We start from the raw sequence: 13935 nt of genomic DNA, 5'->3' as shown, positions 1-13935 counted from the left end.
CTTCTTTGATTCCAGTACAATGACTAAAATGTAACAGTTCTGCTAAATATCTGTGGTTGCGTTTTCCTTATAATTCTTTACGTAGTATAATCATTGGCTTTTGCAGTTATTACATCTATAGGTCACATTAGTGTACTGGACCACATAACTTATTTTTATCAGACAATGCTCCTGTTTTATAACCATTGACCATACACAGTTCCGTATCACCATTCTACATACAGTTTTATCACAAGTGTCGGTCACATTTCGTCTCATTTTTCTACTCTACACCACTTATATCCCCCAGCCACCAGTCCTCAGCAATTAGTTGTAATATGCCTGCGACACTGCTTTCCATGCAAGCTATTAAACTACCCAGCTTCACAATTACATATACAAATTCACTTCATCTCCTGTGCAAACCATTGATACCCCAAAATCAATCCATATAAACTCCAGGCGGTAATAGTAAGACATATTACCCGTCAGTTCCGCTCTTGTACTTGCAGCTTACCGTCGACGAATACTCTGTGTATTTACATAACTCATTAAAAGACAGTGGATTTGTCCCTTGACCACAAAATAACAAGGACTTAAGTATCTCCTCTCCTACCTTCCAAACTTCACAGAAGCTCTCCTGCTAACCTTTCAGAACTAGCACTCCTGGAAGAAAGGATATTGCGAAGACTTGGCTTAGCCACAGCCTTGGGGATGTTTCCAGAATGAGATTTTCACTCTGCAGTGGATAGTGCGCTGATATGAAACTTCCTGGCAGATAAAAACTGTGTGCCAGGCCGAGTCTCGAACTCGGAGCATGAGTCGTGCTTTGGTAGCTCCGATGGTAGAGCACATGCCCGCGAGTTCGAGTCTCGGTACGGCAACAAGTTTTAATCTGCCAGGAAATTTCATATCAGCGGTCACTCCGCTGCAGAGTGAAAATCTCATTCTGGAAACATCCCTCAGGCTGTGGCTAAGCCATTTCTCCGCAACATCATTTCTTTCAGGAGTGCTGGCTCTGCAAGGTTCGCTGGTGAGCTTCTGTGAAGTTGGAAGGTAGGAGACGAGATACTGGCAGAAGTAAAGCTGCACAGGCACCATGAACCCAAAATATGTCCTGCTCCATACCTAACGTATCAGCTAGAGCCTAAGCGTCAGTCACTTCTCGTTAGATCAAAGCTGCAGTGTCTCTCTCAGTATCGTGAACTACCCTCAATCTATTCTGATCCAGCTTCTACTTATACTCACACTTCGACTTACATAATTACACTACCAACGTGGGTCCTACTTAGGTAGCTCAGATGGTAGAGCACTTGCCCACGAGAGGCAAAGGTCCCGAGTTCGAGTCTTGGTCCGGCAACAAGTTTTAATCTGCCAGGAAGTTTCATATCAGATGACACTCCGTTGCAGAGTGAAAATCTCATTACAAGGACTTACAAATTATTCAGAGTAGATGAAAAATTTCGAAAATAAAAAGTGGGCTTAGGACTACATCCTTTACCATCCTTCACACCAACTCAACGGTAACGTGACCCACACTCGCCATTTCCAGCACTGCCGGATGTCCACACTCCAGAAGTTCCCACTCGGTACTATTTTAGAATCTTCATACAATTTCATTCCGCCTTTCCTCTCTCGCTACACCAAAATATGCACGTCCTATGCCAGCTAATAAAATGCGCCGTTTAGTTAAAAGCCTTAGGCATATCTGCAAATCATGTATACCCCATAATCACAATGATGTAATTCCCTTTAACCCAACGATCCTCTGCCATGGTATGTCTCCATTTGCTCATCTTCCACACTATAGGAACCTATCTGATCCCAAGAAACGTGCAACAGGCACCATGAACCCAAAATATGTCCTGCTCCATACCTATCGTATCAGCTAGAGCCCAAGCGTCAGTCACTTCTCGTTAGATCAAAGCTGCAGTGTCTCTCTCAGTATCGTGAACTACCCTCTATCTATTCTGATCCAGCTTCTACTTATACTCACACTTCGGCTTATATAATTACACTACCAACACACTCAAGCATAACGACAACAGAAATAACAAGACATCATCAACAGAGCTACTCGTACAGATGTCATCTGTATTTTCATAGACATCATTAGACAAATGATTTGTATGGCACTTTAATCTCTTAATAGCACAAATCTGCGTGTCTGTTAATATCCTTTTGTAACATTTGGTTGAAAGTGTAAATATGACTGTTGTCAGTTTACAATCCCTAGGAAGTGAGGGAATTGAATGAACCACAAAGGGAATAATCTGCGTTCAATTTCCAACAATCTACCGAATACTTTACCGAGAACGCCATTGTTTCAATAGCGAATGGGATTAGTATCATGCTGTATCAGCTGATCAATTCAGTGGTTAGTTGGCACAGTAGTGGTTTCTGCACACGCAATGTAAGCTGATAGAGACAGGTGACTAACACCACTCAGCACTCGGTAAGCAAATGACGTCTAAGTAGTCAATAACTCCACCACGCAAATGCCCAAAATGTTATTGTTCCTGATGCAATATACCAATGATGAACTGAAACATGACTACTCAGCGTACGTTACTCGAATTAATTGCTCCATTTATATGCAGTATCAGAATGTTAAACTGATTTCAGAATAATTCGCAGCATTTGTTACAGTAATTCCTGGGTATCTGTAATGAACAACAGGTGAACAAATAACTGCTAACTCTATATTGAACGCATATACAATATGTGATCAAAAGTATCCGGATACCCCCAAAAACATATGTTTCTCATATTAGGTGCATTGTTCTGCCACCTACTGCCAGATACTCCATATCAGCGACCTCAGTAGTCATTAGACATCGTGAGAGAGGAGAATGGGGCATTTAATGGAACTCATGGACTTCGAATGTGGTCAGGTGATTGGGTGTCACTTACGACATACGTCTGTACGCAACATTTCCACACTCCTAAACACCCCTAGGTCCACTGTTTCCGATGTGACAGCGAAGTGGAAACGTGAAGGGACACGTACAGCACAAAAGGATACGGGCCGACCTCGTCTGTTGACTGACAGAGACCGCCGGCAGTTGAGAGGGTCGTAATGTGTAATAGGCAGACATCTACCCAGACCATCACACAGGAATTCCAAACTGCATCATGATCCACTGCAAGTACTACTACGACAGTTAGGCGGAAGGTGAGAAAACATGGGTTTCATGGTCGAGCGGCTGCTCATAAGCCACACATTACGCCAGTAAATGCCAAACGTAGCCTCGCTTGGTGTAAGGAGCGTAAACATTCGACGATTGAACAGTGGAAAAAGGTTGTGTGAAGTGACGAATCACGGTACACAATGTGGCAATCCCGTGGCAGGATGTGGCTATGGCGAATGCCTGGTGAATGTCATCTGTCAGCGTGTGTAGAGCCAACAGTAAAATTCAGAGCCGGCGGTGTTATTGTGTGGTCGTGTTTATCATGAGGGGGCTTGCACCCCTTGTCTTTTTGTGCGTGGCACTATCACAGCACAGGCCCACATTGATGTTTTAAGCACCTTCTTGCCTCCCACTGTTGGAGAGAAATTCGGGGATTGTGATTGCATCCTGCAACCCGATCGATCACTTGTTAATAATGACCGGCCAGTAACGGACTGGTTACAAGACAATAACATCCCTGTAATGGATTAACATGCTTAGTCCTGACCTGAATTCTATAGAAAACCTTTGGGATGTTTCGAAACGCCTTCATGCCAGACCTCACCGACCGACATCGATACCTCCCCTCAGTGCAGCACCCCGTGAAGAATGGGTTTCAATTCCCCAAGAAACCTTCCAGCACCTGACTGAACGAGAGTTGAAGCTGTCATCAAGGCTAAGGGTGGGCCAATACCATACTGAATTCCAGCATTACCGATGGTAGCGCCACGAACTTGTAAGTCGTTTTCAGCCAGGTGTCCGGATACTTTTGATCACACAGTGTATATACTTCTTACAAAATCACAAAGTGGTTACATGTTATTGCAGTGGTCCAAATTATAAGTCAGACGAAACAGTTTGAGGAATATCACCGTTTTGAATGAAAGGTGAACAAGGAATTTTGTACGTTGGTGCTGACACAATGGCAGAAACGTGTGGAGTGACAGACACAAAGCAACGAAGACATGAGCACCATGGGCTCACTTAATTAAAACCCAACAATCCTTTTTCAATATTTGGTGATTGTAACCATTCTTAATTTTGGTAATTGCGTCTTGTGTTGAAGTAATGGACCATTGATTATGTAAAGATCCTTATAAGAAATTAGTACTGTGCCCAACTGCGCCAAGTTCTTTTAAATTCCTCAGTAGTGCCAGTAACAATTTATTTATTTTTTACCGTTATTGAAACATGCCAGATTCCAGTCAGGCTTCCTTCACGGGTATTTCATTGCCATTGGTTAGAACAAAACAGAACTTCAGCATTTGAAATCTGGTTCATTTATCCTAATGTTTAAACTGTATTAGGTGTAATTACTTCAGTGCCCCTATGAGTGAACGCACAACAGTTTCATGTATGTACAGCATACAGCAATTGACACTAAATCCGAAATAAAATGAAAGCTGTATGAGGGTTGCCGAGATCAGCATGTACACCAGAACTCTCACCCACTACAAATATCTCATCAAATGTTGCCAACAACAGGCACGCAACCGCTCACAGGCGATAATGATTTATGAATTCTCACACACAGTAGAAGCAATATTTAATGACATTAACTCATCAATCATCAGATTCCAGTTCATCTGTCACAGGCAGGAGTCTTTGTTGTGATCTGAGTTGGTAGCTAGCTACATATTAAATTTCACACACCCCTTTGTACCCAAAAAGTCCTCAAAAAATGTTTCAAATGGCTCTAAGCACTATGGGACCTAACATCTGAGGTCATCAGTGCCCTAGACTTAGAACTACATAAGCCTAACTAACCTAAGGACTTCAAACACAAACATCGCCAAGGCAGGATTCGAATGTGCGGCCGTAGCAGCAGCGCGGTTCCGAACTAAAGCGCCTAGAACCGTTAGGCCACAGCGAGCGGCAAAAAATTAATCCTAAAATTTAATCGTTTATGTCTACTAATATATTCTGTATGACCAATAACAAAAATTTCCATTCTTCTGTTCCTTGGCTGGTGTTGCAACGTTTATGGTGAGCAGTGTACATACCAGTAATGTTAGATGTTTCACTTGTAGGCTCCCTGCACGCCCAGACGATTGAGTAGCTCTTGTAGTCTGTGTCCAGGACCCAGTAGGGTGCTGCCACTGTCAACACAAACAAAGAAAATTTTGTGAACACCGAAACACATGTGCAGTTTTACTGCTACTACTAATTCTTAAAATTAATTTCTTTGGTGTCTATAGAAAGTGTGGGCTTCTTGTTTACTGTCTATTGGAGCTACATGGTTGTCTTATATGGCTAGCTAAAGGTCATGTAGTCCAACAGTGGAATCAGTATTACATTTCTAAGGTCAATACCGAACATGGCTATTGTTGCACTAAAAGCTTCAACACAGTCACATTCTAAAATGAAATGTCTTTCACAAGAGAGGTACTGCGTCCAGTTAATTACTTCATATACTTGATAATGTCTAGCTGCAGCAGGCTAACTGCCCTACTAGTGAAGCGAATATTAACCATTGCATGAAATTATCCATACTGACCTGGTACGTCTGGGAAGTGCACTGTGAGTTTGGCCTCTCCGGAATTAGGGTCATCAAACTCGGCCCAGCCGATGATGTCGTTGAAGGCCCCTGCAGATGTGTTGTACATCCTGTTGTGTACGGTCACGTTGTTGTCTGCAGCCAGTGAGTACTCCGCTGTTACGCACTGGGCGCCTGCCTCGAAGGGAGCCAGTCCGAACCTGGCGATCTCGTACCACACGCCCAGGTACTGCACACAGACAGGAGCACCGTGGTCAGCAGCTGGTCAACAGTCACAAGTTCACGGTTGAAATGGAGTTAACTACGTCGAGTGTTACCTCAGAGGCGTTAAACTGGGACACTGCAGGCTTGTCGCATTGGTTGATTGCAACACCGCACTGTTGCGGATCCTGTGGGGTGTCTGTGTAGCGGCTTCGCGGCAGACCCAGGGCCTCCAGCTTGTCATTCACCTGCTGCTCCTGCTCTGGTGTCAGCTGGGCATTCCTTGACAGGATCCATGAGGTCTCTGAAAAAGCGCCGTATGTCTCTGTTCCAATACGAGTCCTGCTGCTAATTTCTATTAGCTGATTCGGAATTCTCAACAATTACTATTATTTATTCCTTCTGCAGGAATGTCTTACAACTGAAGAGATGATGGAATGATCTGGGTAGAGAACAATAGCATTGGATGTCTTTGTAACTATGTATCGTTCAGTATGTGTGGTGCTTGTGTTGTTCTTTCACGCGCCTGTAATGATGGTATGCATCTGGGTCCTTTGGTTACTTATATTGTATTTTCTCAAAGGATATTTCCTGCCTCAACATTGTCGTTCACCACCTTTTTCTGGAAGTAATAGTTTCATCTCAGAAAATAGGCACAATACCTGTCCATCGTACCACTCTACACTCTGCACCACACGCTACACGTTATTCTGCTGTGAAATGTGTAGGCGACATAATATCAGACCATATCGTCGTGTTACAATATCCTTAATACGAATGCGTCCAATGTTACTTCCATAACTCGTCAATCATCTGCTGTGGCGGTATGCCACATAATGTCAAAAAATAATATTGAAGAATTTCGCAAATTTAACAAAACTGATGTCGTAACGAAATAAATATTATAGCAGAAAAATCGAAAAGACAATTATTCAACTAATATGATCTTTGATTGTTATTGTAATCTCTGTTCCTTTTGATAAAGGATCGCACACATGTCCCTTTTGATTGTGGATTGTGCAAGAAGCCATTTTGAGATGAAGCACGAAAACGTGTAAGTTTCATGTGACATTTAGTCTAAATATAATCAAATATTACTCAAAAGTGTTGCTAATGTTTTACTGTAACAGATCCTATACTCATGAAGTGAGTGACTCAAATAATTTATTCAGATTTTATAGACGAACACCGCTGCATAGTTCAACGTCATTGTTCTAAATGATAACGGCCCAGAGCCGAAATTAATATTTTAAAATTTGCTAGTTTTGACAAATAATAAAAATAAATCTAAATGTAGGAGTTTTCTCTTGATTAGCAGTTGTTTTGAAGCAGCTATACTAGTCAGATTTTCTAATATTGAACCATATCCATAATTGTGATATCAGTAAATAAGATTGATCTCCTTAATGGACTTGTAGTCCGGGGTGATATGTTACAATACAGCATCACCGGTCTATTGCGGTCTAGCTGTGTTGGCGAGGCAGTAAATTTCCACAGGGCAGTGACTGCGTCACTGCAATTCACTTTGGAGGTGTGGCGGTGGGACTTGTAGTCCCGTACCACCCTCTGACGGTGATAGTACTGCATGAGTCAGGCAGAAAATTTTGCCTTAAATTTCCACAGGGCAGTGACTGCGTCACTGCAATTCACTTTGGAGGTGTGGCGGTGGGACTTGTAGTCCCGTACCACCCTCTGACGGTGATAGTACTGCATGAGTCAGGCAGAAAATTTTGCCTAACATGGGCAGCTGAAGATGTGGCGGTGGGGGACCACTCAACATAAAACATAAAAACAGCGTGTCGGGAAAACTAACTGCGAGAAGTACCACAACTGAGCCACTGACGTAAATAATTTCCCAGTTGTGAAGCAGCCAGAATAATACGAGGGTTATCCAGAAAGTAAGTTCCTATCGGCCGCGAAATGGACACCATAGTGAAAACCCGGTGAAGCTTTGCAGAGATGTGTTTGGTAGTGTTTCTAGTATGGCCGTCGATCGCATCAAGACGCTCTTTTCAGTCGTGAGCGCACTGTGAGCGAGTAAAGGTGCCTAGAACAACGATGTCTCCCGCCAAGTAGGAGGGCCCGATGAGAGACTTCGCCTTAATGAATGTGGCCCACCTACCACAATTGCCACGCACTTCCTGCATCATGGCAATTCTCAGGCGCACCCTGCAGGGGCAGAGAGGACGATCCCGCAGCGTTTTCGATGGGAAGTGTTTGATGATCCATAACACATCCCTAATTGACTCGTCCTGAGTATCATCTTTGTTCACATGAAATTCTGGATACGAAGACAACACTTGCGCGCAGGCTACGTGCTGTAGACCAGCGTAGAGAATTATCGGAAAGCACAGGCGGCTGCCTTCTATGACGACGGTGTTGGAACTTTGGTATAACGCTCCGACAAATGTCTAAGTCGAAGCGGCGACTACGTAGAGAAGTATCTGGAAAGTGTAGCTGACTCTTGCAAATAAAATGTTTCTGATTTTCACTGTGGTTTCCATTTAGCGACCAATCGCAACTTACTTTCTGCACAACACTAGTACTAACTCAATTCATAAGAAACAAGTACCAACAATACACATACATAAAGAGAAAGAGCCACCACAATGCCTTTGAATACAACTCTGTACTTTGCCCTGTGTTACACTGCCACATCACCCATGTTTATCGATGACAGCACATCATCTCACCTAGAGCAAAATTTTTACTCATGTACATAAAAAGTGTAACCCTCCACGCCTATGACCTTTGCCGAAGTTCGTACTCTTCGTTTTCTCAGTTCAGAGTGAGGTTTAAATAAGGAGAACACAAGGATTCAATGCACGCAAGATAGAATCGTTTCAGTCCTGCCATCACAGAATAACTATGGTCTAATTTGAGGCCTTGCGTATGAAACTTAACAAAAGCTTTCATTTTCAGAAATTTAGGTCTCGATGGCTTACATGTAAGTTTCAATTACTTGGAAGCCTGTAAAGCAAACAGTTTGCAAAGCTATAGAAATTATAGAGATTGTCTGACATAAAGACACTAATTTCAAACGAAATTAAAAACTAATTTTTTAATAAATTCATTTTGTCTGTCTTTTTTATCCCCCTAGTTCCCACGTGGTGCTAAAACGCTCTTCATATAGAAACTTTTCCTCAACATTTTAATAACATTTGTAAATCGACACAAAATCATATAAAAATGTGTTTGTTTCTTTGACCGTTTTGAAAGGAACAGCTGGCGTAGAGCAGGTGAATCACGAAATGTGCGTCATCCAATGTCAATGAATGTACATACACACTGAAACTGGCACAACAAGCAGTAGGAAAGGATGGCGGTAGGCAACCGAAGAGACTTAATAGGGTTATAAGGTGCATGCAAAAATCAGAGAGTAGAGGAGAGTTTGCATTTAGCGATGAATGTTTCCAGCACTGATGTGGGGAAAAAAGCAGAGAAGTAAGTGAAGGCAGAATCTAATTCATTTCTGTGTAACAGCGAGACAGCGGAAAAAGTGAATAAGACAAACTCTGGAGCAATGTTCATAGCATTCTTTCTTTGATTCGAGTACAGTGACTAAAATGTAACAATTTTGCTAAATATCTGAGGTTATTTATTCTCATAATTCGTTACATAGTAATATCCTTGGCCCGTTCCATCATTACATCTATCACACATTTTCTGGGTCGATATATCTCATGTCCAGTTATTTCTGCTAACACCAGTCAGAAAATATGTAAACAACTGTAGTTGTGTATAACTTTTCTATTTTTCACATTATATGTAATTATTTTGTTATTTGTAACAAAAGCAATGATCTTTTAACCTTAATCAGTATTTGGAAACCACTGCAATGTCGGAACCGAAGATAATACTTTATATTCGCGAGGGATCAGAGAAAGGGCTTGTCATTTTGGACAGTGACCATTGTTTGAAATGATCCATGCAGCACGGAGCACGAATCGCAATGACAGGAATATCAATCACTCCTTGAACTCTGAAGTCCGCTTGCGTGCCAATATAGTTACCCCTCTAGTCGATCCTAGAATCTGATACTTCAGCAAAAATGAACACACCAACTGGAGCGGAAGAGACTACAATAACACTCCTCAGAAAACTAAATACAGCGCCTGGTCGTTACACCGAGACCTTTCGCCGCCGCCGGCCGGGGTGGCCGAGCGGTTCAAGGCGCTGCAGTCTGGAACCGCGCGGCCGCTACGGTCGCAGGTTCGAATCCTGCCTCGGGCATGGATGTGTGTGATTTCCTTAGGTTAGTTAGGTTTAAGTAGTTCTAAGTTCTAGGGGACTGATGACCTTATAAGTTGAGTCCCATAGTGCTCAGTCATTTGAACCTTTCGCCGCCCTAGTGAAAGATTTTTCTCCTCCCTACAAGTCCTAGCAGCTCTACAGAAGGCTTCCAACATACTTCTACTCCCCACCCTCACAAACCCTCCAGTGAAATCTAATCCTGCCATCACATTGAACTATAGCTAGGTATTTGGAGTGGGCATGGTCCATAAAGATAGATACATAGTTGTGTTGGTCCATTGTACCTACTGGAAGGACGAGATCATGCAAAAAAGGTCTCTGGAGTGGACACTACCGACAACTGTTGCAGCGTTTTGGTTTTCAGAAGTTCCACTGAGTACACGGGGACACCCATCCATCCAATGGAGCAAGTGAGTCATTTGAAACGTCCTCATGTCGCATCTCAGTGGATGTCCAGCCTTCGTCGCCAATGAAGAGCAGTCAGCATGAGTGCATGAAATAGGCACCTGCTGCGGAGACCCTTACGCAGCAATGTTCGCTGAACAGTCTTTGAGGAGACACTATTTGTACACTCCTGATTCTTTTGAGTGGTCACTTGCTCAATAATGGCACATGTCCTCTCACGAACACTCCTCTGCAGCGGTCATACACATATGTCCTGTATGGCCCATGCAATACCATAGTTCTCTCCGTGCCGGGTTTTTGGATTTGCCGTCCGTGGTATATTTTAAATATGGCAACACGTGAACAGTTAACGAACTTTGGCGTTTCGGAAATGCTTCCACCCTTGGCCCAAAATCTAACAATCATGCCATTTTGAACATCAGGTAAATTGCTCCATTTCTGTTTTACAACAACAGCTACTAAGTATTGAAAACAGCAATAAATGCAAGCATGCAACAGGAACATGTGTGCGAACAAGATAAAAAAATACAATTGTATGTATAAAACCTGCGAAATTAAAATATTCCCGTTACTTTTTGTTCACACTTCGTGTACCCCGATTGTGATATTTTCATCCTCAGGTTGCCACAAACTCCTCCTCTGACTGAACTTAGCAGTTTCTCAAAGTGCATGTTTGTGTCGTGTCGGCCATTATGATCGAAAACAAATGATGTCATTTTCACCGACTGTCGTCCCAAATCAGTACGTTAGGGCTATGAGATCGGCTACATCATGACAACACACGTAGTGGCGTACTGATTTGAAGAGGTCGGCGTTCATCGGCCGCTGTCGGAGGTCGGCGGAATAGACGGATACTGGTGCCAGTATGACCGTAGGCTAACTGGGAGGCATGCCACTGCCAGACTGCAACCTTCAGGGATGCACACGTCAAGCCCTGCCAGGTCGAAACCAGCACACGTGATGGGCATGGCCGCCACGTCGCTGAATCTGAGCGCAGTTTCAGGAGTTGCAGAAGAGCGAGCTTCTTTTTGGTACTGGTACAAGTCATCTTAGATCTTCCATAATACTAAAAACACTTCATACCCCCCACCCCACTCGGTATGGCCACCAACACACACACACACCCCTCGCCCATGTGTGAGCTCTTGCACGATCCTCCACTGCCGCCAAATTCCGAGCAGAAATTTACCACCACCTCCAAGCCAACTTCAGTTAATGAATTTGTAGAGGAGAGTTTTGTAGCTCCAAGATGGGGATAGAGTAGCAAGATCGCGCTTGAGTGAAATATATCGAATTTTTGTACTAGACCACACAGGAAACTCATTGGCATAATGTTTTTAATTATTCTTTTGTAGGATATCATCGGAACAAAGGATGTGGGTACCACAGGTGGAAGCAGGTGGAAGCAATATTTAGATTTTGTTAGAAAGAAAATTTCATTCTACCATTGTATTTGGAAGTCTCAAAAAACATGTCCCAAAAAATATAAAATTTGTGAGCAACTAACGATAACATTAGCCTAATTGAAAGAATAGTGAAATGAGTGGCTTAAAATGTAAAATTGAGAGACTAAGTCACAAGCTAAACAAATGAAATTTAAATTAACTCTCCCCGTGAACGACCACTGAGCTAAAGGAAACACCAAAAGAAGAAACCTCACCTTTAAATTCAGAAAACGATGATAATTAAATGTGTGACATAATTTCGTAATCTATTTTTGATTATCGATTCAAAATCGATTGCACCGCCTAACACCAAACACTCTGACTCTAACGTAACTTTGTATCCCAGTAAGTTCCATTTTTTTTCTTATACGTAACACATATCTGTGACAACAGAATAACACCGCCGATTGCTTGCTGATTCCATTAATAACATAGAATACTTCTGAAAATGTGTATTAGGATTCCTATAAGAAATCCGCATTCCATATGTTGAAAGTACCTTTACGCGTTATTCAACATTTCGAAACCATGATTTGAAGATATGTAAATAGACCTTAGTGTGATAATATTTTTCATGAGGTCCAGCTCACCTGTATAATTCTATCGCATATTACAAAAGTAATGGATTGCGTAACATTCAGTCTCAATTAAAAAACCCTTCGGAGAATTATCATATATTCAGTAGACGCAGGAGAAGAAAAGTTCAAGCCGTCTAGAACCGGAAAACCGGGCACTCCCGGCCAAGAGAAGTCTACTAGTGTCGAACAAATTACTTAATTTAAGGAAGGAATTTCTGAGAATCTGCGCTTGGAGAACACCAGTGTATAGTAGCGAAACATGGACTGTGGGAAAACCGGAATATAAGAGAATCGAAACATTTCAGACGTGGTACTACAGAAGAAAGTTGAAAATTAGGTTGAGTGATAAGGTAAGAAGAAACGAGGAGGTTCGCCGAAGAATCAGTAACGAAAGGAATATACAGAGAGCGCTAACAAGAAGAAAGGTCAGTATGACAGAACATCTGTTAAGACATAAGGGATTAGCTTCCACGGTACTTGAGGGAGCTGTAGAGCGTAAAAATTGTAGAAGAAGACAAAGATTGGAATATATCAAGCAAATAATTGATGACATAGTTCGCAGTTGTTACTCTGAGACGGGATCGTTGGCACATCTGTTACTGAGATATAAAAAAAAACCTACCAGCACCATCTATTGGTTCTTTGGTGTAATATGTAATGCTAATAAGACATCTGAAGTATTGCGCTGAAAAAATGATTATAGATACAATTTCAATTAAGATATCTTTTTTTCGTGGTCTGATTTGATGAAGTAAGGCCTATACGTTGCCCTAACTTACGCTTAAGTTATATGTGAAAATAACATGAAAATTCTACAAGTAATCTTGGAGATTAGCTTGTTCAAACTAACAGACGGACGTGATGGCTTCAGATAAAATTTTAAATCACTATAATTTTCTCTTCCGCTATCCGATTTCCATGAAATATAGCCTATTCGTTCCCTCAAGCTACGCTCAAGTTACCTGCAAAAATCCCAAGAGATTCATCTGGTAGTTCTGGAGAATTGCGTGTATATGTTACCGGCCAAATACGATTTTAGGATGAACTAGTTCCGCCTAGGTCCAACTCGTCCATCCAGTTACCTGTAGGATAATGTCGAATCGTTTTACCCTAGTTTGAATTTACATGCTTCAGGGTAAACTGGTACGGCCTAGTCTGAACTACTTTCACCTACTTTCTATCTTCTATAACCTTTTCAAAGTAAACTGAATAAAGGAATAGAAATAAAATAGTCAATATGATTCATTAATTATTTTTGAACTAATCAGAAATTCCACATCTATCACCAGATCAACTCAAATATATCCGTCCACAGAAATCAACTTATCTACAGTTTGCTTTTTTCTTATTTTTGCAAGGTTTCTTTGGTGGCACTTAAAATTGCATAGTACTTCGTTTTTCTTACA

At 42.0% G+C, this 13935-nt stretch overlaps 1 protein-coding gene across 1 annotated transcript in view; it reads right to left on the bottom strand.

Annotated features, from left to right (window-relative positions):
- LOC126180393 (uncharacterized) overlaps positions 1-13935 on the bottom strand; it is a 144698-nt gene that overhangs the window by 31549 nt on the left and 99214 nt on the right. The window contains exons 20-22 of the mRNA XM_049924690.1: positions 5964-6151; positions 5647-5875; positions 5153-5248 (exon numbers count right to left, since the gene is read on the bottom strand). Coding sequence (XP_049780647.1) covers positions 5153-5248; positions 5647-5875; positions 5964-6151 — 513 coding nt within the window. The remainder of the gene's footprint in view (positions 1-5152; positions 5249-5646; positions 5876-5963; positions 6152-13935) is intronic.

This window comes from Schistocerca cancellata, chromosome 1 (genome assembly GCF_023864275.1).
Source record: "Schistocerca cancellata isolate TAMUIC-IGC-003103 chromosome 1, iqSchCanc2.1, whole genome shotgun sequence".
NCBI lineage: Eukaryota > Metazoa > Arthropoda > Insecta > Orthoptera > Acrididae > Schistocerca > Schistocerca cancellata.
This window is presented reverse-complemented; position numbering and strand designations above follow the sequence as displayed.